Source organism: Chanos chanos, chromosome 10 (genome assembly GCF_902362185.1).
Source record: "Chanos chanos chromosome 10, fChaCha1.1, whole genome shotgun sequence".
NCBI lineage: Eukaryota > Metazoa > Chordata > Actinopteri > Gonorynchiformes > Chanidae > Chanos > Chanos chanos.
This window is the reverse complement of record NC_044504.1, coordinates 206,608-229,158: the sequence shown is the minus strand read 5'-3', so window position 1 is coordinate 229,158 and position 22,551 is coordinate 206,608. Positions and strand designations below refer to the sequence as shown.

General features: G+C 40.9%; 1 protein-coding gene across 1 annotated transcript in view; it reads left to right on the top strand.

The window, feature by feature from the left end:
- mylka (myosin, light chain kinase a) overlaps nt 1-22,551 on the top strand; it is a 58,143-nt gene that overhangs the window by 4,971 nt on the left and 30,621 nt on the right. Inside the window, exons 2-9 of the mRNA XM_030786506.1 lie at nt 6,556-6,763; nt 7,535-7,583; nt 10,030-10,195; nt 10,330-10,495; nt 10,877-11,500; nt 13,635-13,838; nt 14,410-14,472; nt 19,554-19,685. Coding sequence (XP_030642366.1) covers nt 6,556-6,763; nt 7,535-7,583; nt 10,030-10,195; nt 10,330-10,495; nt 10,877-11,500; nt 13,635-13,838; nt 14,410-14,472; nt 19,554-19,685 — 1,612 coding nt within the window. The remainder of the gene's footprint in view (nt 1-6,555; nt 6,764-7,534; nt 7,584-10,029; nt 10,196-10,329; nt 10,496-10,876; nt 11,501-13,634; nt 13,839-14,409; nt 14,473-19,553; nt 19,686-22,551) is intronic.

The window sequence follows — 22,551 nt, the reverse complement described above, 5'->3', positions numbered from 1 at the left end:
TTAATGCGCAAAGTCACTGTCTTTTTTGGTTAACATGTAATTTTTATTTTTTTTTTAATGGTCCAGTGGTCAGTCTCCACCAGAGCATAACATAGGCCTAACATAGTGAGAACATAGTACAATTCAGCTCGACACCTTCCAAATCACATTTGAAATACTTAAAAAAGTTTGTTTTATTGGCCATCTATACAATATAACAGTAGTATACACAATAGCAGTATTCATATTAAGCATTATTTAAAAAGCATTTTTTGTATAATTTCTAATGCGTGTTTTCGGAGGACTGTAACAGATTCCAGAGTCATAGGAAATCAAGTGGCATCTGACTTGTGAGACAAAGGTTCCTGACCCCAGGGTTGAAGGCTCTTGCTGTGGTGCGTTTCTCTTTCCACCTGAAGGTTCCTTTAAATGCATCATCACAATGCACATTGTGGGAGGTGTGCCAGACAGTCTCAGCATGACTGTGTTTTTCTGAGAGAGAGAGACGGAGGAATGCTGACGGAAAGGGATTAAAATGCCTTATCCTTGTGACCGTTAGCTTCCTGCTCTGCCACTAACGTTTGAGAACTTCTGCAGTGGAAAACAGACGGTAGGAGTTCTGCTTGTGTGATTTCATTAGGTCAGACGTGTTTGAAAATGAGAATGACTTTGGAAGAAGTGTGCTGTCATGGTTTCAGCTTGAATCAAAATGTGCAAGTCTTGCTTTGGATGTGGGAGACACCTAGGCCTGCTCTGTTAGTCCATGTACAATACATATGAAAAAATAGCTCAGTAGTCTTCAGATCTCCGCAGGCAAACAAGAAAGACACACAGCACAGAACATGTGCACCTAAGTCCACACTGAGTCCTCACAAACCATGCACCTTGTTCTCTCTCTCTGTCGATATGTATAACACTTCAGTGGGGCCTATCAGAGAGTCTGTTGATGGTGATGTCTAGGCTGTTTATATTATCTGTTTGTATCATTTAAAAGCAATTGATTTGTCTTGTAAAGTTATGGAGAGCAGTTGTGAACTTTGTCCAAATGTTGCGTGATCACAGTTGTTTTGGTTTGGTGAACATTGTGGCATTATGGGAACAGCTCTGGAACTATCAGACATTGAGAGAGAATAGCGCTGTCTCTCTCTCTCTCTCTCTCTCTCTCTCTCTCTCTCTCTCTCCCTCTCCCTCTCCCTCTCTCTCTCTCTCTCCCTCTCCCTCTCTCTCTCTCTCTCTCTCTCTCTCTCTCTCTCTCTCTCTCTCTCTCCCTCTCTCTCTCTCTCTCTCTCTCTCTCTCTCTCTCTCTCTCTCTTTAGCAAGTGTAGCTGAGACACTCCCCTGATAGATTACATAATGATGTGCTAGCAGATGGAAAGCAGTATCCGGGGGACAGTGTGTGAGGCTCCATGTGAACTCTGGTTAAGGTGGGCTGCTTAAAAACCCTGGAGCAGGAAGGCCAGAAAGCTTATTAAAAACAGATGTGTAGCATTGCTGCTTTCTTCTTTCTTTTCCCCTTTTCTTTCTTTTACGATCTCTCTCTCTCTCTCTCTCTCTCTCCTCTCACCTCAGGATAGCATGTCTCTTCAGTTTTTTATTTCTAACATTACTGGGCAGGATCAGCTATATGTTGTGAACGAACGCTTTCTCGTTGTTGTTTAGTGAAGCATTTGCCCCTCCCCCATGTCAAGGTCAGTGGCCTCCTCTTCATTGATTTTGTTGATTTGTGGATAGTTATTTAGGACAGCTTTTGGCACACACACGGCACAGGGATGGCAATGCCAGGAGAGAAGGGTTTCAGTGAAAGTAAGACATCACATTCTCTGTCCATGGCCAGAATGCACACACAATCCACTCAATAGAAAATTGCTACATTTTGTATAGCAGTCTCTCGTGTGTGTGTGTTGGTTTTTTTTATTTTTTATTTTTTTTTGCAGATGGGTCATATGTACTATACAGTGTAGTTGTTATTGTGTTCTAATGCAACAGGTGATTAATTCCCAAGAATCCTGTCAGAGGCCCAATCTGACATTAATCCTTTACAGATGTCCGGCAGCCTTAGACGGCTCACTGTATGGGCCCAGACTGAGAGGCTTACACCGCTCCTTACACCAAACACAGGATAGAAGAACATTCCCGCTCACTATCTCAGTGTACGTAGGAGCTCAGGATGTTTTTGTCCTGAAAAATATGTGCACCATTTCTGAAATGAATTTTTCTGCACAGCAGAATGAATACTTTGGGCAGAGGTTTGAGGCGCAATAAGAAAGGACTAGCACAGCTTCTGAACTCCTTAGAATCTTTGTACGATTCAGAGATTATCTGGAAACAGATACTATTTTCTCTTAAAATCTTCTGGTGACTTTTATATGCTGTGACCCTCTAACAGTAAAAAATAACACTCACCTTGTTTAATAAGGGGTGTCATTTCTCTCTCTCTCTCTCTTAGTGTGTGTGTGTGTGTGCGTGCATGCGCGTTTCACAGGAGTATGCATTCCTCTAAAGGATCACTGTGAGCTGTGGAGGGTTCATGGTTCACAGGAGTATGCATTCCTCTACAAGTGTACTGATTCTGTTTAGTAGCTCTGCATTCTCTCTGCATGGATCTAAATTGATATTTTTAGTACTGTTAAATTCTGTCTAAATGGATCTAAAATGATCTTTTCAGGACCTCTAAATTCTCTCCAAATGGATCTAAAGAGAGCTTTAAATACCTCTGAATTCTCTCTAAATGGATCTGTGTAGTGGCTCTAAGTTGTGTCTGCATGGATCTTTTTGGTAGCTCTTCTTCTCTTCTGCCTCAGTCAGATTGATGGTCTGTTCTGACTTGCTTGTTGTGAGAAAAGAGGGAATGCTTGACGTAAACAGTCCATTGTGTTTCAGCTGGTTAGAATCTAAACTCAGTTGTTTTTGATATTTGAGGTTGGGAGCTGGACCACAGGTCCTGTTTTGATTGGTGGGCTTGACGGAGCGCTCGGCAGGGGAACACACTCAGCAGCGCTGTTAGAGGAAATGCCAGTGTCTCTTTGATTTAATAGACATCAGAGCTAATATTACCATTTTTGGGCAAACCTGAAGAGAACCTGGACTGCTCCTTAGAGGTGAACGGTTGACTGAAACAGAGTCAGAGTCTTTTGACGGTTTAAAATGAGACAATATAAACCCCCCTTTATTCTGGTGTGTGGTTGTTTGTGTGCATCTGTGTGTGTGTGTGTGTGTGTGTGTGTTTGATTTCCCTTTGTGTGTTCTTAATTAAGAACTGGGATGTTCCCAACTGTGTGTGTGCGTGTGTGTGTGTGTAAAGTGATTGTGTAGGTTGTGAATGGTCTGTGTAGTGTGTGTGTGTAGGTTGTGAATTTAATGGTGTGTGTATAGACTGTGTGTGTGTACGTTGTGTATGGTGTGTGTAGAGACTGTGTGTCTGTAGGTTGTGTATGGTGTGTGTGTAGAGTGTGTAGGTTGTGTATGGTGTGTGTGTAGTGTGTCTGTAGGTTGTGTATGGTGTGTGTGTAGTGTGTCTGTAGGTTGTGTATGGTGTGTGTATAGACTGTGTGTGTGTATCATGTGAATGGTGTGTGTATAGACTGTGTGTGTGTAGGTTGTGAATGGTGTGTGTATAGACTGTGTGTGTAGGTTGTGTATGGTGTGTGTATAGACTGTGTGTGTGTAGGTTGTGAATGGTGTGTGTGTAGTGTGTCTGTAGGTTGTGTATGGTGTGTGTGTAGTGTGTCTGTAGGTTGTGTATGGTGTGTGTGTAGAGTGTGTAGGTTGTGTATGGTGTGTGTATAGACTGTGTGTCTGTATGTTGTGTATGGTGTGTGTGTGTAGTGTGTCTGTAGGTTGTGTATGGTGTGTGTGTAGAGTGTGTCTGTAGGTTGTGAATGGTGTGTGTGTAGACTGTGTGTGTGTAGGTTGTGTATGTTGTGTGTATAGACTGTGTGTGTGTAGGTTGTGAATGGTGTGTGTATAGTGTGTCTGTAGGTTGTGTATGGTGTGTGTGTAGAGTGTGTGTGTAGGTTGTGTATGGTGTGTGTGTAGTGTGTCTGTAGGTTGTGTATGGTGTGTGTAGAGTGTGTGTGTAGGTTGTGTATGGTGTGTGTGTAGAGTGTGTGTGTAGGTTGTGTGTGGTGTGTGTGTAGTGTGTGTGTAGGTTGTGTATGGTGTGTGTGTAGAGTGTGTCTGTAGGTTGTGTATGGTGTGTGTGTAGTGCGTCTGTAGGTTGTGTATGGTGTGTGTAGAGTGTGTGTGTAGGTTGTGTATGGTGTGTGTGTAGAGTGTGTGTGTAGGTTGTGTATGGTGTGTGTGTAGAGTGTGTGTGTAGGTTGTGTGTGGTGTGTGTGTAGTGTGTCTGTAGGTTGTGTATGGTGTGTGTGTAGAGTGTGTCTGTAGGTTGTGAATGGTGTGTGTATAGACTGTGTGTGTGTATCATGTGAATGGTGTGTGTAGAGTGTATGCATTGTGTATCATGTGAATGGTGTGTGTAGAGTGTTTGCATTGTGTATTATGTGAATGGTGTGTAGGGAGTGTGTGTGGATCATGTGAATGGTGTGTGTAGAGTGTTTGCATTGTGTATCATGTGAATGGTGTGTATAGACTGTGTGTGTGTAGGTTGTGTATGGTGTGCGTGTAGTGTGTCTGTAGGTTGTGTATGGTGTGCGTGTAGTGTGTCTGTAGGTTGTGTATGGTGTGCGTGTAGTGTGTCTGTAGGTTGTGTATGGTGTGTGTGTAGTGTGTGCAGGTTGTGTATGGTGTGTGTGTAGTGTGTCTGTAGGTTGTGTATGGTGTGTGTATAGACTGTGTGTGTGTAGGTTGTGAATGGTGTGTGTAGAGTGTATGCATTGTGTATCATGTGAATGGTGTGTGTAGAGTGTTTGCATTGTGTATTATGTGAATGGTGTGTGTAGAGTGTGTGTGTAGGTTGTGAATGGTGTGTGTAGAGAGTGTGTGTGTATTATGTGAATGGTGTGTGTATAGACTGTGTGTGTGTATTATGTGAATGGTGTGTGTAGAGTGTGTGTGTAGGTTGTGTATGGTGTGTGTAGAGAGTGTGTGTGTAGGGTGTGTATGGTGTGTGTGTAGAGTGTGTCTGTAGGCTGTGTATGGTGTGTGTGTAGTGTGTCTGTATGTTGTGTATGGTGTGTGTGTAGAGTGTGTGTGTAGGTTGTGTATGGTGTGTGTGTAGTGTGTCTATGTTGTGTATGGTGTGTGTAGAGTGTGTGTGTAGGTTGTGTATGGTGTGTGTATAGACTGTGTGTGTGTATCATGTGAATGGTGTGTGTAGAGAGTGTGTGTGTATTATGTGAATGGTGTGTGTATAGACTGTGTGTGTGTATTATGTGAATGGTGTGTGTAGAGTGTGTGTGTAGAGAGTGTGTGTGTAGGGTGTGAATGGTGTGTGTGTAGAGTGTGTCTGTAGGTTGTGTATGGTGTGTGTGTAGTGTGTGTGTAGGTTGTGTATGGTGTGTGTGTAGAGTGTCTGTATGTTGTGTATGGTGTGTGTAGAGTGTGTGTGTAGGTTGTGTATGGTGTGTGTAGGTTGTGTATGGTGTGTGTATAGACTGTGTGTGTGTATCATGTGAATGGTGTGTGTATAGACTGTGTGTGTGTATTATGTGAATGGTGTGTGTAGAGTGTGTGTGTAGGGTGTGAATGGTGTGTGTGTAGAGTGTGTCTGTAGGTTGTGTATGGTGTGTGTATAGACTGTGTGTGTGTAGGTTGTGTATGGTGTGTGTGTAGTGTGTCTGTAGGTTGTGTATGGTGTGTGTAGAGTGTGTGTGTAGGTTGTGTATGGTGTGTGTAGAGTGTGTGTGTAGGTTGTGTATGGTGTGTGTGTAGAGTGTGTGTGTAGGTTGTGTATGGTGTGTGTGTAGTGTGTCTGTATGTTGTGTATGGTGTGTGTAGAGTGTGTGTGTAGGTTGTGTATGGTGTGTGTAGGTTGTGAACGGTGTGTGTATAGACTGTGTGTGTGTAGGTTGTGTATGGTGTGTGTATAGACTGTGTGTGTGTATCATGTGAATGGTGTGTAAGTCCTGGGGTACTGGAAGAAGAAGGAACTAAATGAAAAAGCACAGGGAGGAAATTTCACCTCGTCATGAAAACATTGTTGATAATCAGTAACCTTCTGCTTTGTGATCCGAAACGAGCATATTAAGTTTATTCTGCTGGCTGTTTTGGTCTCAGTATCGGGGAGGCTAATTATGTTTGGTTTTCAAGTGTTTTCAACTAGGTTTCCTGTTTTAATTATGACACACAGATTGAGTTACCCACCCTGTTCCTGTGGACAGACTCTCGACAGAACAGAAATAATCTAAATAGTAAAATGAGACTAAATAATGGTGTCTCTGGTTTTGCGTGTCCGTATTTCTGTGTGTGTGTGTGTGTGTAAGCGCATGTGCATGCATGAGTGTGTACATATATATATGTGTATGTATGTATGTATATGTGTGTGTGTGTGTGTGTGTGTGTGTGTATCTGTCTGCGTTCTGTGTGCGTTTTTGTAGGTAAGAGGGTATCCTGATCCACAGAGATGGGGTTGGGGTAGGTGGCATGTGTCTGACTGTGTTGTGTGTGTTTTTGTAGGTAAGAGGGTATCCTGATCCACAGATATGCTGGTACAGGAATGGTAAGGTTGTGGTGCTTGGAGGCCGTTTCACAGTAGAGCAGGGTTCATGTGGGACCTTCAGTCTGACAGTGCAGGGAGTTCAGGGGGAAGATGGAGGCTTCTACACCTGTGAGGCTATTAACGACGCTGGGAGTCAACAGGTCACCATGGAAATCATTGTAAAAGGTACAGTACAACATCCAACATGTCAAATACAACAAAGCTAATTAAAGGAGAGAGAGAAGCAGCAGACGGAATAGCTTTGTCCAGTTCTGTTAGAGACCAGACAGCTGCCATTACCTTAGCAGTGAGAAACTTGCTCCTTAAATTTCTGATTCTGAACTGCACTTGAAAGGTCCAGTGCAGCCCAGTTTGCCTTGTATTTTCCTGTAATACAGAATATTTACAAAAAAGAAATATTAAAATATATTATCTTCAAATATTTCTATGGGTTCTCCCAATCTTTGAAGTCCAGTAGGTAATCTACCACAGCGGCTCCTGTAAAATCAGTGTTTATGAGGAAACTTTGCAGAAAACGATGGCATATTTCTAGTCAGCATTTTCCCCTCCGTTGTTTTCTTCCTGTTCACTGGACTGGCCTCACTCTCTCACATTCCTTCACTGATTCTCAGTTCCAACTGTGCCTTGTTCCCGCTTACTCATTTTACATTCACACATGCATGAAAGAAGGAGACCCTTTATCAACACACCGATTCAGCGGAAAGACTTACATGACATGTTTATCTATGTTGATTTGTAGCATAAAAAGCAGTTGCCAAACACCTCCAGTAAATTACACAGAAATTAGGTAGCAGAACAGTAATGTGTTGAGATTAGACTAAATATGGAAATATTATTCTGTCATATGGTGTGAGTGTATCTGTGATGTAGAAACTTACTGCTGTTCACAAATACTATTTTAATGTTGTTTATAAATAATATTTCCCATTAAAACAGGGAATACAACGAACAAACGTCAGCTGCCCTCCTCCAGTGGACTGTCAGGGTAAGAGTCGCTGTTTTCTGCTGTTTTTTTGTGTGTGAGTTCTATGTACACAGTAAAATCTCAAAGATAACAGCCAAAGGAAATAACATTTCTTAAGGCACTGAGTTCGTGTGTTTTCAACAGAAGTCTGAGTTTTCACAAAAAACTGGTTAAATTAATAAATTAAGAAGAAGAAGAAGAAGAAATAAAATTCTTTTGTGAAGTTAGGACCTTTTCCCTGGTGACTGTAACACAACTGTCTGCATGACTTAAAATTGTAATATTATATCATGTGAAATAATCATGAAACTGGGTACCAGAAGCTGGCTGACATAACCAGTGCCACCTTATGGTAGCTGAAGAGTTACTGTTTATCACTCTGGAAAATCTGACTGCACAATACACTCCTCTGCCACACAACACTGTTCTACTAGGTGATGTCTCATCCACCAACAGTGCTGATGCTCCTCTGGCACCTGTAAAGGGGCAGTATGCTCCTCTGGCACCTGTAAAGGGGCAGTATGCTCCTCTGGCACCTGTAAAGGGGCAATATGCTCCTCTGGCACCTGTAAAGGGGCAGTATGCTCCTCTGGCACCTGTAAAGGGGCAGTATGCTCCCCTGGCACCTGTAAAGGGGCAGTATGCTCCTCTGGCACCTGTAAAGGGGCAGTATGCTCCTCTGGCACCTGTAAAGGGGCAGTATGCTCCTCTGGCACCTGTAAAGGGACAGTATGCTCCTCTGGCACCTGTGAAGGGGCAGTATGCTCCTCTGGCACCTGTAAAGGGGCAGTATGCTCCTCTGGCACCTGTAAAGGGGCAGTATGCTCCTCTGGCACCTGTAAAGGGGCAGTATGCTCCTCTGGCACCTGTAAAGGGGCAGTATGCTCCTCTGGCACCTGTAAAGGGGCAGTATGCTCCTCTGGCACCTGTAAAGGGGCAGTATGCTCCTCTGGCACCTGTAAAGGGGCAGTATGCTCCCCTGGCACCTGTAAAGGGGCAGTATGCTCCTCTGGCACCTGTAAAGGGGCAGTATGCTCCTCTGGCACCTGTAAAGGGGCAGTATGCTCCTCTGGCACCTGTAAAGGGACAGTATGCTCCTCTGGCACCTGTGAAGGGGCAGTATGCTCCTCTGGCACCTGTAAAGGGACAGTATGCTCCTCTGGCACCTGTAAAGGGGCAGTATGCTCCTCTGGCACCTGTAAAGGGGCAGTATGCTCCTCTGGCACCTGTAAAGGGGCAGTATGCTCCTCTGGCACCTGTAAAGGGACAGTATGCTCCTCTGGCACCTGTAAAGGGGCAATATGCTCCTCTGGCACCTGTAAAGGGGCAGTATGCTCCCCTGGCACCTGTAAAGGGGCAGTATTTCAAGAGTCAGCGGATACGCATGAAATTCCCATTTTCTGGAAAAAAAAAACAAAAAAACACAACCACTAGAAGTCAAGCTCCAGAGAGCCTAAAACAAACCAAGATGTGAATTTCACTTATGTGTATATGGAAAACCTGCAAAATGTCATCTCACACAGTCCTTACTAACAGACAACTACTGAGAAACATCACTCAAAACAATTACCTTTTTACAAACCTACTAGCAGGTGACCTTGGTTTTGTAGTGTTTTGGATCCTGTAACTAAACCATGAAACCACTTTAAATACCAGCTCATAAAATACCCATGCAGTGTCAACAGTGTCTACACCAGCCATGACCACCAGTCTGTAAGTTTAATAACCAATTTGTCCTGCAGTCATGGTAACTATACTGAACTAAAGCTCACTTCATGTGGTTCCTTCTGGCATATTCATGTACCCTGTACTACTGTAACCTTGTGCATGAGGTTATGGGGTTCACTGTGCCTATGTATAACTGTTTGTATATATATGTGTGTGTGTGTGTGTGTAGATGCACTATAGCTACAGTAGGTTTAACTAACACACAACACTAACTATAACTGTAAGAGAAACAGGAATTTATTTCCAACTCACAAAAGTCATCTGTGTGTGATCATGCACAAGTTTGTTACCAAGCAAAAAAATCAAAAACAAACAGCAAACAAAGAACAAAGAAGCAGAGGAAAAAGCACATCGAGGCAAACTGACCTTTAAGACTAATTCTTTGCTTAGCAGTTGCTAATGACTTCAAATACAGTTTCACTGATTTTATTTAAGACAGGGTTTAATGAAAGCTCATTTTAAACCTGATTCCTCACACAGATATAGAAAGTGGGACAGAACATTTGCTTCATCCCCAGTATCATGCAGGGTATGTTTAAAGAGTTAAGTAATGAGCTGTGTTTGGCTTTTGTTCAGAGAGTCAGCCTTTGAATATCTTTTATCTTTACTTAAAATGCTCTTGTCCTTTGGGTAAATTCAAATACCGGCCATCATAAAGAAGTGCTTCAAACTGATTTTGGACTGGAGTGGTTATGTGAGTCAGATATTGTTAACAGTTTTCTTGCACATGTATTCCTAGTGGCCATGTTTGGCCCCCAGCAGTGGAGAACAGGACAAGCATCTGGGGAGAAAGCCCCCCAAGGTTTGTGACCAAACCCTCACGACTCTTTGTCAGAATGGGACAGAGTGGAAAATTCTGTGTCAAGATAACTGGACGTCCACAGCCTCAGGTCAAATGGCTCAAGGTAAGTGAAGGGGACCTGTGAGGAGGGCGATTGTACAGATCTCCCTGAGAGATGAAACAAAGACAGACAGGATTATAAGTATGCTAATGCCAACACACATGTACACAGTTCAGTTCATTTTCTCTCTGACTCAGGGCGATGTTGAAGTTCAGTCCTCAGAGCGCTTCAACGTTTTTGAGAGGTCAGGGATACACTTCCTGGAGATCCGTGATGTTTGTGCAGCTGATGCTGGAATCTACACTTGTTCAGTCTCCAACAGTGCAGGCAAAGCTGTCGGAACAGCAGAGCTGAACGTGCATAGTATGAAACATAAATCCCATATTTCTGACGTCTGTACCTTTTGCTCTTTCCCATGATTTATTTTTAAACTTCCACAGCATTTTTTGGAACAACTTCTCTCAAGGCATGGAAAGTGCTTACTTATTTCACTGTTTTTCTGTTCCAGGTACAGATACTGAGAAAGGCGGGTAAGCAAATTCAGCCTGTTCATGCTGTTGTGATAGCAAAAAAAACAGCAGCTGAGGGATAATATCATAAGACAGGCAGCTCTGACATTAAAACTGAAATTACTTTAATTCTGTCATGTTTGAACTATTGACTATAACAATTTGACTTCCATTTGCTACAGTAGTAAACACACATCACAAACAGAGACAGCAGAGATGTCTGATTCACATCCAGTCACACAAACCAGCAATGGGAATCTGAACAACAAAAGAGTGACCAAATCACCAGCACAAGCTGAGACCATTATGTCTCCAAGAACAACCAAAGAAACCAAAGATTCAACCAGGATCAAAGCAGAGGGCTACCAAAGCTCAGCAATGTCTGCCAAGGTGACTGGTGAGCCCAGGCATGAGGAGTCCCAGAAAACATCACCCCACACTCACCCAAAAGTCGAGGGGTTCCTCCAAACCAACCCAGTGACTCAACCCAAACCTGAGAAATCCCAGCAAACCTCGCCCCTGTCTTATTCCAGAGAGGACATTTGGAGGAGTAAACCTGGGGAGGTGTGGAGGAGTAAACCTGGGGAGGTGCGGAGAGGATTTTCACCATCCAGGCACTCTCACAGGGGTCAGACCACCCTGCCCACAGAGACCAAGGCTCACAGTTTAAGTGAGGGTAAAAGAATTCAGTTGGACACTGGATGGAGCCCTGCGCACCCTGTGAACGAACCCAGCAGAGAAGCCTGCAGACTGGGTAGAGAAAGCAGGACAGAAGCCTTGGGAACTCCACCCACATTTGACCTCTGGCCAGAGAATCAGGAGGTTATGGAGGGGTCAAAGATCATATTTAAGTGTCAAGGTGAACATCTAATGCTTATTAAAAGTAATCATTAGTCAAACATTAGTGAAACACAGCACAACACAACTCAAACACAACACAACTCAGACACAACACAACTCAGACAGAACACAACTCAGACAGAACACAACTCGAGCGCAACACAACACAACACAACACAACACAACACAACACAACACAACACAACCCAACTTGTGCACAACACAACTCAAACACAACACATACACAGCACAACACAATTCAAACACAACACATACACAGCACAACACAATTCAAAGACAACACAACTCAGACACAACAGACACCACACAACTCCAACACAACACAATTCAAACGCCTGGTTAAACAGATGAAGGATGGGGCTTTCTGAAAACACCTTGTTTGTGCAGAGAAGTAAAATGTACAAGCAAACTACTACTGTTGCATGAGGCAAAAATTGATAACAGTCTAAAACAATCTCATCTCAATAATTAATACACATGTTTGTCTGTGATGTTTTGACTCTGATAATGACAAGTGAGAGTGAAAGAAGCTGCTGGGTGAATCAAGAAAAGCAGAAAATGTTGTTCCCTCCCTGAGTCAATACGTTTGTGCATCTGTCATAACACCATAGCATTGTACTAATACTGTAACACTATAGCATTGTACTAATTCTATAACACTATAGCATTGTACTAATTCTATAACACTATAGCATTGTACTAATTCTATAACACTATAGCATTGTACTAGTACTATAACACTATAGCATTGTACTAGTACTATAACACTATAGCATTGTACTAGTACTATAACACTATAGCATTGTACTAATTATATAACACTATAGCATTGTACTAGTACTCTAACACTATAGCATTGTACAGGTCTCCCATCATTTGTCTTTTGGGGCTAAAAGGGACTCAGGTAAGTATTTTGAAGTTGATGCCAGAAAAGTTTCAAGTTTATTTAGAGCCCAATATCAGAGCTCAATATGTTTACAGTCTCAAAGGGCTTTACAGGCCACAACAATCAAAATCAAAACAGGACGGCACCCCCTGACATTATCCTCATGGCGGGCAAGAAAAAAACTCCCCAAAAACCCAAAAGGGAAATGGGAAAATGGGAGAAATCTTGAGAAGGACCACAGAGAGAGGAGACCCCTTCTTGGCCAGACAGGTGTGCAATAGGTGCCGACCCAGCGGGCAGTTATAATTGCAAGTAAATTCAGAGCATGAACAAAGGGGATGGCGATGCTGACAGGGGGATGAAAGATGATAACACCAGGATGGATCGGTCCAGAGGGCAGGAGGAGTCAGGATCACTGGTATCTCAGGAGTAGCACGTGTAGCTCGACAGAGAGAGAGAGAGAGAGAGAGAGAGAGACATTGTTAGATATGTTCATTTCCACATAATGGTAAAGGGAAAATGTACATCGTGTGCCAAGTGCAGGCAGGGACTCCAGCAAGACTAGCTATTACAGCATAGCTAGAAGGGAGAGCTAGAAGGTAATACGGACATGAGGGCACTCTGGGACACAAGGCGGCCAAACATTCCATCATCAACAAACCTGAGTGAACATGTTAGAGTGGGGGGGCGACAGCATCCAAGCATCCCAGTTCACCAAACATCCTATGCCTGAGAACCCTCCAGATCTGCTCCTTTACCTAGTAAAGAGCTGTTAGCAAAAGGCTTCGCTAAACACATAAGTTTTCAGCCTTGACTTAAACATAGAAACTATGTCTGAGTCCCGAACATTAATTGGAAGGTTGTTCCATAACTGTGGGGCTCTGTAAGAGAAGGCTCTGCCCCCTGCTGTAGCCGGCACAACTTGAGGTACCAACAAATGGTTTTATTATTACATTGCAGGGGTATTAGATGACTGCAGCAAAACAGCAGAGCTAACTAAAGATTTCATTGCACACGCACGCACGCACGCACACAGAAACAAAGTAGGGTGTAAAACCCCCTCATCCATTAAAACAGTCCCCCCCCCCCCCCCCCCCCCCCCCCCCCCCCCCCCCCCCCCCCCCCCCCGGAAAGGTGCAGTGGGCATACCTGTAAAATATATACCAACATTGACAAGCATGGAAGACATCAGGGTCAGGAGATTAGAGAAGCTGTTAGAGAACATCTCTGCTTTGTGTTGCCGCAGTGATGGGTTCCCCGGGGCCCACCGTGACCTGGGTAAAAGATGGCGCTGTGATACAGGAGGGACTGGGTGTGTCCACACAGCGGGAGGGTGCTCTGTTCTCACTCTGTCTGGAGAATGTCCAGAGGACGGATGCCGGCCAATACAGCTGCACTGCCACCAACAGCAAAGGAAAAATCACCAAGACGTGGTCTCTCAGCACAAAGAGTGAGTTCTCCCAGGCTCTGTGAGCATTCACAAATAATGGACTGATAAAAAAAAAGCTGTTAATATCTCAGTAAACAATCATTTACTAAATTAAGAACGTGTATGCAAATTAGATGTTGCCATGCAATTTCACCTGCAATTATAACAGAAAATGTATAATTCACAATATTTTACTGCATGATTTGCAGTAATACTAAGAAAAACTAATGAAAACAAACGAAAAAAGAATGCGGTGGCTGCGAGTTTAAAGGTCAAGGTCATTTTAAAGGTCAAGGTCATTTTAAAGGTGTATTTTAAGAAAAGTGTTTTAGATTCAATTCAAATTTTAAATTGTGTTGTGTGTGTTTTTAAAATAACTTTAATTGGATGAAACACCACTGAAACAGTCTGGTTCCATCGTCTTTTTTTTTTTTTTTTTTTTTTTTTTTTTAACCAGCAGAGGGTGATGAATCTCTTTGCTGAAGTGCTTTCCAGGACGATCACAAACTGTGTAGTATAATTTATGGAATCTATGTAATTTACGTCTGCCACTGTCTGGGAGTTTTTTCTGGAGGTTTGTGTGTCTCTACAGGGTTCAGCTTAACAGAGCAAATTTCCTATCCAGCTTTCAAACCTCCCTCTGTGGAGAATTCAGGTGTGTCTCCCCTCTAAAATGTGTGTAATGTCCCATGGACTTTTATTATGAGTCCACATGAACACTGTAACAGATCAGTGTTTTTATTTCAGCGTGTCTTATTGAATATTCTGTTTCACAAATAATTACACAAATCACAGAAGTCTCCCAACGAAACAAAAATGCTAGTGTCATAACATTTGAGGTATGAAGTAAAATGAGTGGAATAAAGCATTCTGATATGAAGCCAAACATTCAAATACATGCTATTTAATATTCATATATATGTTCATAGATGGTGTCTGTGCTCCATGCAGACAAAGGAAAATGGCTGCCCATACTGCTTAACACAGCTATGCTGGGCCTAAACGCTGTACAGCTGAGAGAAGTGGCCTGAACGTAAAACACATGAGGACTAGGAACTACATAAATGACCAACATGCATTAAAGACCTAAAGGAAGTGCATGAGACTCACACCAAGAGCTCGCTGAGGTTCCTGTGGTCTCAGAATTACTTTGAGTTCAAACACATGCACAGTTCTTCTGAATGCAACTCTACAGTGGAGATTAAAACACCTTTATTACTGTTTTTTGTGTACCAGAGGACCCTCTAATTTTTTTTTTGCAGTGCGTATTTCTGCTTTTTGAAAACCTTTCTCTGTCCCTGTCAGTGGTTGTTCTATGAGAATGTACTTACTCCACCAAAGTGGCTGTGATGGGGATCAGGGGTCACAGTTATGTATGACAGAAGACAGCAATTAATATACTGACCTTAACACACAGTTACGTATGACAGAAGACAGAGATTAATATACTGACCTTAACACACAGTTATGTATGACAGAAGACAGCGATTAATATATTGACCTTAACACACAGTTATGCATGACAGAAGACAGAGATTAATATACTGACCTTAACACACAGTTATGTATGACAGAAGACAGCAATTAATATACTGACCTTAACACACAGTTATGTATGACAGAAGACAGAGATTAATATACTGACCTTAACACACAGTTATGTATGACAGAAGACAGCAATTAATATACTGACCTTAACACACAGTTATGTATGACAGAAGACAGCAATTAATATACTGACCTTAACACACAGTTATGCATGACAGAAGACAACGATTAATATATTGACCTTAACACACAGTTATGCATGACAGAAGACAGCAATTAATATACTGACCTTAACACACAGTTATGTATGACAGAAGACAGCAATTAATATACTGACCTTAACACACAGTTATGTATGACAGAAGACAGAGATTAATATACTGACCTTAACACACAGTTATGTATGACAGAAGACAGCAATTAATATACTGACCTTAACACACAGTTATGTATGACAGAAGACAGCAATTAATATACTGACCTTAACACACAGTTATGCATGACAGAAGACAACGATTAATATATTGACCTTAACACACAGTTATGCATGACAGAAGACAGCAATTAATATACTGACCTTAACACACAGTTATGTATGACAGAAGACAGCAATTAATATACTGACCTTAACACACAGTTATGTATGACAGAAGACAGCGATTAATATACTGACCTTAACACACAGTTATGTATGACAGAAGACAGTGATTAATATACTGACCTTAACACACAGTTATGCATGAAAGAAGACAACGATTAATATAGTGACCTTAACACACAGTTATGTATGACGGAAGACAGCTGTCGATATCCTGACTTTAACACACAGTTATGTGTGACGGAAGACAGTGGTTGATATACTGACCTTAACACACAGTTATGCATGAAAGAAGACAGCAATTAATATACTGACCTTAACACACAGTTATGCATGACAGACGACAACGATTAATATACTGACCTTAACACACAGTTATGCAAGATGGAACACAGTGGTTAGTACACTGATCAGCGCACAGGCCTCTAATGATGGACATTCATCTGAGGACATGGTAATCATAAAAAATAAAAAGACTATTATTTTGTTCTGACGTTTGACTGATTTATTTCCATGTCAGGATCTGTGGGTTGGAATGGAAGTCCCGAGAACCCTAGTCTTTGTTTAACATTTGGCTCTGAAATATCTTCAGTTTTTTCCAGTCCATAGAGGCTGTTTGTACATACCAGCCAAAGAGGGCGCACAAGACTAGACATAGCTTTATATATATATATATATATATATATAAAGCTATGTCTCATCTCTTTGATAATTGAATAGCATGGCCAAATGTTGTGAGAACAGTTATTTTAAGGCTTGTATTGGGCTGTGGGTTTATTTGGGAGCAGACAAAGGAAACATCTGTTTTCTATATTCCTGTGTGCATTTTGTCTACCAGCATAGAATGTGATGGCAGAAGTTCAGCGAAGCAGGAGGGAAATGTGAAATATCATCGTTTTCTCACACAGCTCAGCTCTGAATAGTAACTGCCCTCTGTGGAAGAGGACTAGATTAGGCCAAGATGAACTCTGAAGCTGAGGAATGAAGAAATGAGAATGAGAAATGAGTGATCTCTTCAGCTGGTTTAATTGTTTTTTTCTGTGCAGGCACAATGTTTGCAGAGTGTCAAGAGAAGAGATATTTAAGAAGGAAATTCCTTTACTCGTTGTTATGATTCATTCCATTCTTCACATTTAAATTAAGAATGAAATGTGCCTTAGAGTGATGAATCTGAGTGACATTTGGAATGATTGGATATTGAAATTGAGTTGATTTAGTAAAACTTTCAGATGTTCCTGTGCAGTTTTAATGTACATTCTGTAAATTTGACTTCAGGTTCCATTTCAATTCCATTTCAATTCAATGTTCAACCATATATATGCTTTACTAAGGATGTATTGAGTTGAACATGTGCCTAGACATGAGAGTGTTATTAGACCGAATTTATCTTTGAAGTGCAATATCGTCATTTGTGTGTTTCTGTCAGAACATGTATGTTGATTTACTTTTTTGTTAACTGACTCTCAAAGTCTCAGAGATGTTTAACTACAGCTGCACAGTGCACATATCACAGTTAGTATGACTATATTATAAAGCATAATGTGTAAATGTTTTTTTTTTCTTTTCTTTTTTAGCGCAGATATGATACCACAGTGTATTCTTAAGTAGTGTATCTAAACTGTCCACCGGGATGTCTTAAGCATTAAAGCCTATTCATCGTAACAGGGGTTAGGATTAGGGTTACACTGAAGTACATCTGCTATCTCTGTCAGAACGCATGATCTCAGATCAGAAACCGTATGGCATATGTTTGTCTCAGTGCTTTTTCCTTCTTTTTACATTTAATCTTTAGATTTTATGCTGTAGAGATTTTTTGACGTCTTAATGACTGTTATTTGTTTATGTATTAACAGAATTTGCCACTGTAGGTCTAACTGTTCACATTCTACGTATTCTAGTGCTGTCTGCATACACTTGTGAGGCAGAGTTGTTCTGAAAGAAGATTTAACTGTGAACATGCTTTAGCAGTTGTCCAAACACAGGCAGACTGAAGATTCCCTAACTGGCTGTTAATTTAGTCTCAGAGGGGGTGCTTGGTTAATTTAGTCTCAGAGGGGGTGCTTGCATGAAGACTTGCATGTCACTGGTAAAAACTGTAACAGTCTGGGTCAGCTTGACTTATGACTTACTCCCTGACACCATCAGCTAAAAGAAAAAAATATTGTGTGTGCGTCCATACATGCACACATACATACATACATACATATACATACATACATATATACATACATACATATATATATATATATATATTGAGCCTGATGAATCTTGGCATTGTTGTCCTGGAATATGCCCTTGACGTGGGGGGAAAAAATCCATTCATGGGATAACCTGGTCATTCAGTACATTCAAGTACTCAGCTGACTTCATTTTATTGCTGCATAATGTTGCCGAGTGTAGACCTGACCGACTGAAGCAACCCAAGATCATAACACTGCCTCCAGAGGCTCCAACCCAAAATCATAACACTGCCTCCAGAGGCTCCAACCCAAAATCATAACACTGCCTCCAGAGGCTCCAAATCCAAATGACGACTTTTTTTTGGTCAGGCAGTGTTTTTATATATATATATATATATATATATATATATATATATATATATATAAATATAAATCGAAGGATTCTGTTTTGTATTGGAAATAAACTATACAGTAAAGATATATAGAAAAATATCACTCAGCTGAAGGGAATAATCTTAAATTTCAGTGATGCTGCGTTCAAGATTCTTGATGTGTTAACTTTACTTCAGCTCGCTTGGGAAACATGAACTATTTTACAATAGTAATTCGGTGTGGGCGACTACAGAATGTACCCATCACTTTTCAATCGTGTAGTAAATTAAATGACTTTTAACTGTTTTTTAATGGAGGAAATTAACACATACAGCTCAAAACTACAGGTTCTAAGCAAAATTTTGGGGTAGTCTATAGGTTGCGGGGGTAATCCAGCTGCCACACCAGGCTTTTTTCTCACTAGCTCCCGTACCTGACTCGGTGGGGGCAATTACAGAATATAGAGATCACTTCTCAATAGTGTGTGTTAAATTAAATGACTAGTTAGTGAAGTTGCGAGCAGAGTGGCCATTTTTATCTTATGGCCATCCACAATGATATGAATCAATTTGAGGAAACATAATGGCTGACGCACAGACATGTCTAGTCACGTTTTTTTTCCCCCCGAATAATAACGAGTGACTTGCTTTCCTGAATAACAAACTTGCATATATATATATATATATATACACACATACACACACACACACACACACACACACACAGTATATATATATATATACACACACACACACACAGTGTATATATATATATATATATATATATATATATATATATATATACACACACACACACAGTATATATATATATATATATATATACACACACACACACACACACACAGTATATATATATATATATATATATATATATATATATATACACACACACACACACACACACACACACACAGTATATATATGTATATATATATATATATATATATATATATATATATATATACACACACACACAGTATATATTTATTTGTTTATTTATTTATTTTTACAACCAAAGTCACCTCTAAGAAGATGAGAAGTTCTCCTGTTGATGACCCAAAGAGGCTGTCTGCACCAGCTTTCCTCAGAGGCCTGAGAGACCTCCGGGTGATGGACGGAGGCCAAGTCAGCATGACTGTCGAGGTGACAGGTACTGCCTTACCTCTACTGCCTTTTTAATAATAATAATAATAATAATAATAATAATAATAATAATAATAATAATAATAATAATAACTGATATCATTTGCAAGTAGCACTTATTTATGAAACATGAATTTGTAGCATGTATTGACATACCTCATATTGTAACACTACTCAAATATCCTGCTAAATGAACCTAGTGAATATGTCTCAGAGTAGCAGTATTTTCATGTGCTCAAGAGGTGTACAGAGATGTCGTTATCTGTATCTGTGTCTGTATCTGTTCAACCAGCAACATGATCTGTTAGGATATGTATGTTCCCAGCATTTCTGACAGCCTTCACAATGCAAAAAGATTGTTATTCCCACATCAGCTGAGACAGAGAACTGACTTGCAACCAATCTTGTATATTATTATCATTATTATTATTATTATTATTATTATTATTATTATTATTATTACTTGCAGCCAACCACTCAAATGTGCCATTGTAACAAGTAACAAGAATTACCAGTGGAAATGTACTGGAGACTATTGATATTATTCCTTCAAAGATGAGAGTCAAATGTAAAAGTGGAAGTCAAGTGAAAGTTGGAAGAAATTATGATACTTGGTCAAAGTACAAATCCCTTAACATACTGCTGAAGTATGGTACAAAAACTATCCCTTAACATACTGCTGAAGTATGGTACAAAAACTATCCCTTAACAGACTGCTGAAGTATTGTACAAAAATTATGTACTTCACTCCCCTGTGCCAAATAACATCAGCTCATGGAAATTAAAAAAGAATCTTAATACGTATTTTGTGTTGCAACCAATGCTAGGTCATTCAATGTCAGTAGTTATGATTGGCTATGACATGGCAGGTTAATAACCGTCATCTGTATTTCATAATGAACGTGTTAAATAAAGTGTTACCAAAGCATTTACTGTAAACAGAAATGGAAATGCTACCATATAGCATATTACTCATAGCCTTGGATGCTGTTCCTGGTTCTTGATCAGACTGCTGTACTGACACTGAAATATTTCCTCCATGTTTTGATTGTGCTGTTTTGCTTGGTGTTGCTTAAGTTAGTGGTATTTCCTCTGTATTCCCAAGAGCAGAGTTGTTCAGATTGCTCTCATTCTGTGTTTGTGTTTCCTTCTGTATATGACATAACAGGATATTTAGTTTTTCCATCACCACCTGGAACCTCAGAAAACCAGGCATGGCCTACTTCCACTCTCTTTGCTCCTGAGGTTTAATCTGTAAGATTTTCTGTCCCATTTCAGAGAGGGTTACAGGTTTTTGCTCCAGACGCACAAACCATAAATTAGACAGATTCTTTCCTTTTTTTCTTCTTTTCACCCCTGTGGGGTCAAATGCCCTGAGCCTGTGTTACACACAGGTCCAGCTCCTCCTCATCATTCCACTAACTGTTTTGCAGTCAGTCATGGCACCGCCTGACTGCACACTGCCCTGCATATATACCTGTCTCCACAGATGAGGGAACTGTGGTTTTGCAGTCATGTTGAGGAATGTATCACTCTCTATGTGCCTAAGCCATCCATATCGCTGGATTACGTTATTAGAAATATTTTACATGAGCACTAATGCCATTCTCCTCACTTCCACCCATACTCGGCATAGGTGTCAAGCCCCAGACACAAATGAAAGATGAGTGACCTGTCTTACACAACATAGCAGAACCTTTGCAGAACCTTAGTAGAACCAACATGATCTTTGGGTGGAACCCTGGTGTGACCTCCCTAACCCTGTGTGCTCGCCTTTATACAGACCAATCTCATCTTTCCCTTGACTTAACCACTTCAAATCACTTAAGTTCCTTGAGATTCCCTAATAAACACTAACCCCCATAGACTCCACATTGAACTAGGAAGAGTGATGTACCTCACTCTTCCTAGGCTATTTGGTCCTTTCTCACCCCATATAATCACTACTTCCACACTGACATTTTTAATGACTTAGACTGTCATTTCCACACATTTTTAGTTTCTCGTTCCATTTATTAAATTACAATTTACAATTTAAAGTTTTGTTGTTTGGCAGACGCTTTTAGCCAAAGTGACTTACATGTACTCTAACCATCACAGTGCTAACCAAAGAAGGATGAGTTCCTCCATTTGCATCTTAGATCCTCTCAGTATTTCTCAATATTAGATCTTATTTCAGCCAAAAGACGTTTTTCTCTGCTGCTGCTGTTGCCCTAGGCTTGTTCACTGAGGGTCTCAGTTTGGATATCAAAAGCTTCTTTGTGACAGTGTCCATTCCAAAAAGTACTACAGTTATGACACCCAGGAAGTCAAACTAGTACTGTGGGTTTCATATTCAAAATGGTGGAGAAACCATAATGATTTCTGATATAAGTTCTTGATCTAAAGCTGTTCATTGGGAGGAGAGAAATATACTGATGGAGGTATACTAAAGATAACTAAAGATACATTTGTTCAAGCTTGGTGTAGCACACGCAATGAACGACTGACTAATATTTATGTGCCAGTGCCCAGCGGAAAAGTCAAGATACTCAAGCCTCATGTGGATTGGCCATTGACGTTGAAAACCGTGAGATTATAGTATCATCTGAACAGACATGGTTCAGAATATGAGAACTGTTGAACCTGACGGTCTTATTACCATAGTTACCAAGAAAGCTTCACACGTCAGGCACCACATTATAGCTGGAGCCAAGAACAACTGATTAAGGCAAAATACAACCGGTAATGGGCAAATGGCAAGCACCGCAGACAAAAGGGGCCTTTAGCATTAACACCAAGATTCTGATTTACATTAAGCAACATTGTAAACCTATTGCTTATTGACATTTGTTTCATGGTATAAAAGGCCGATCACGGTAACAGTTCTCTGA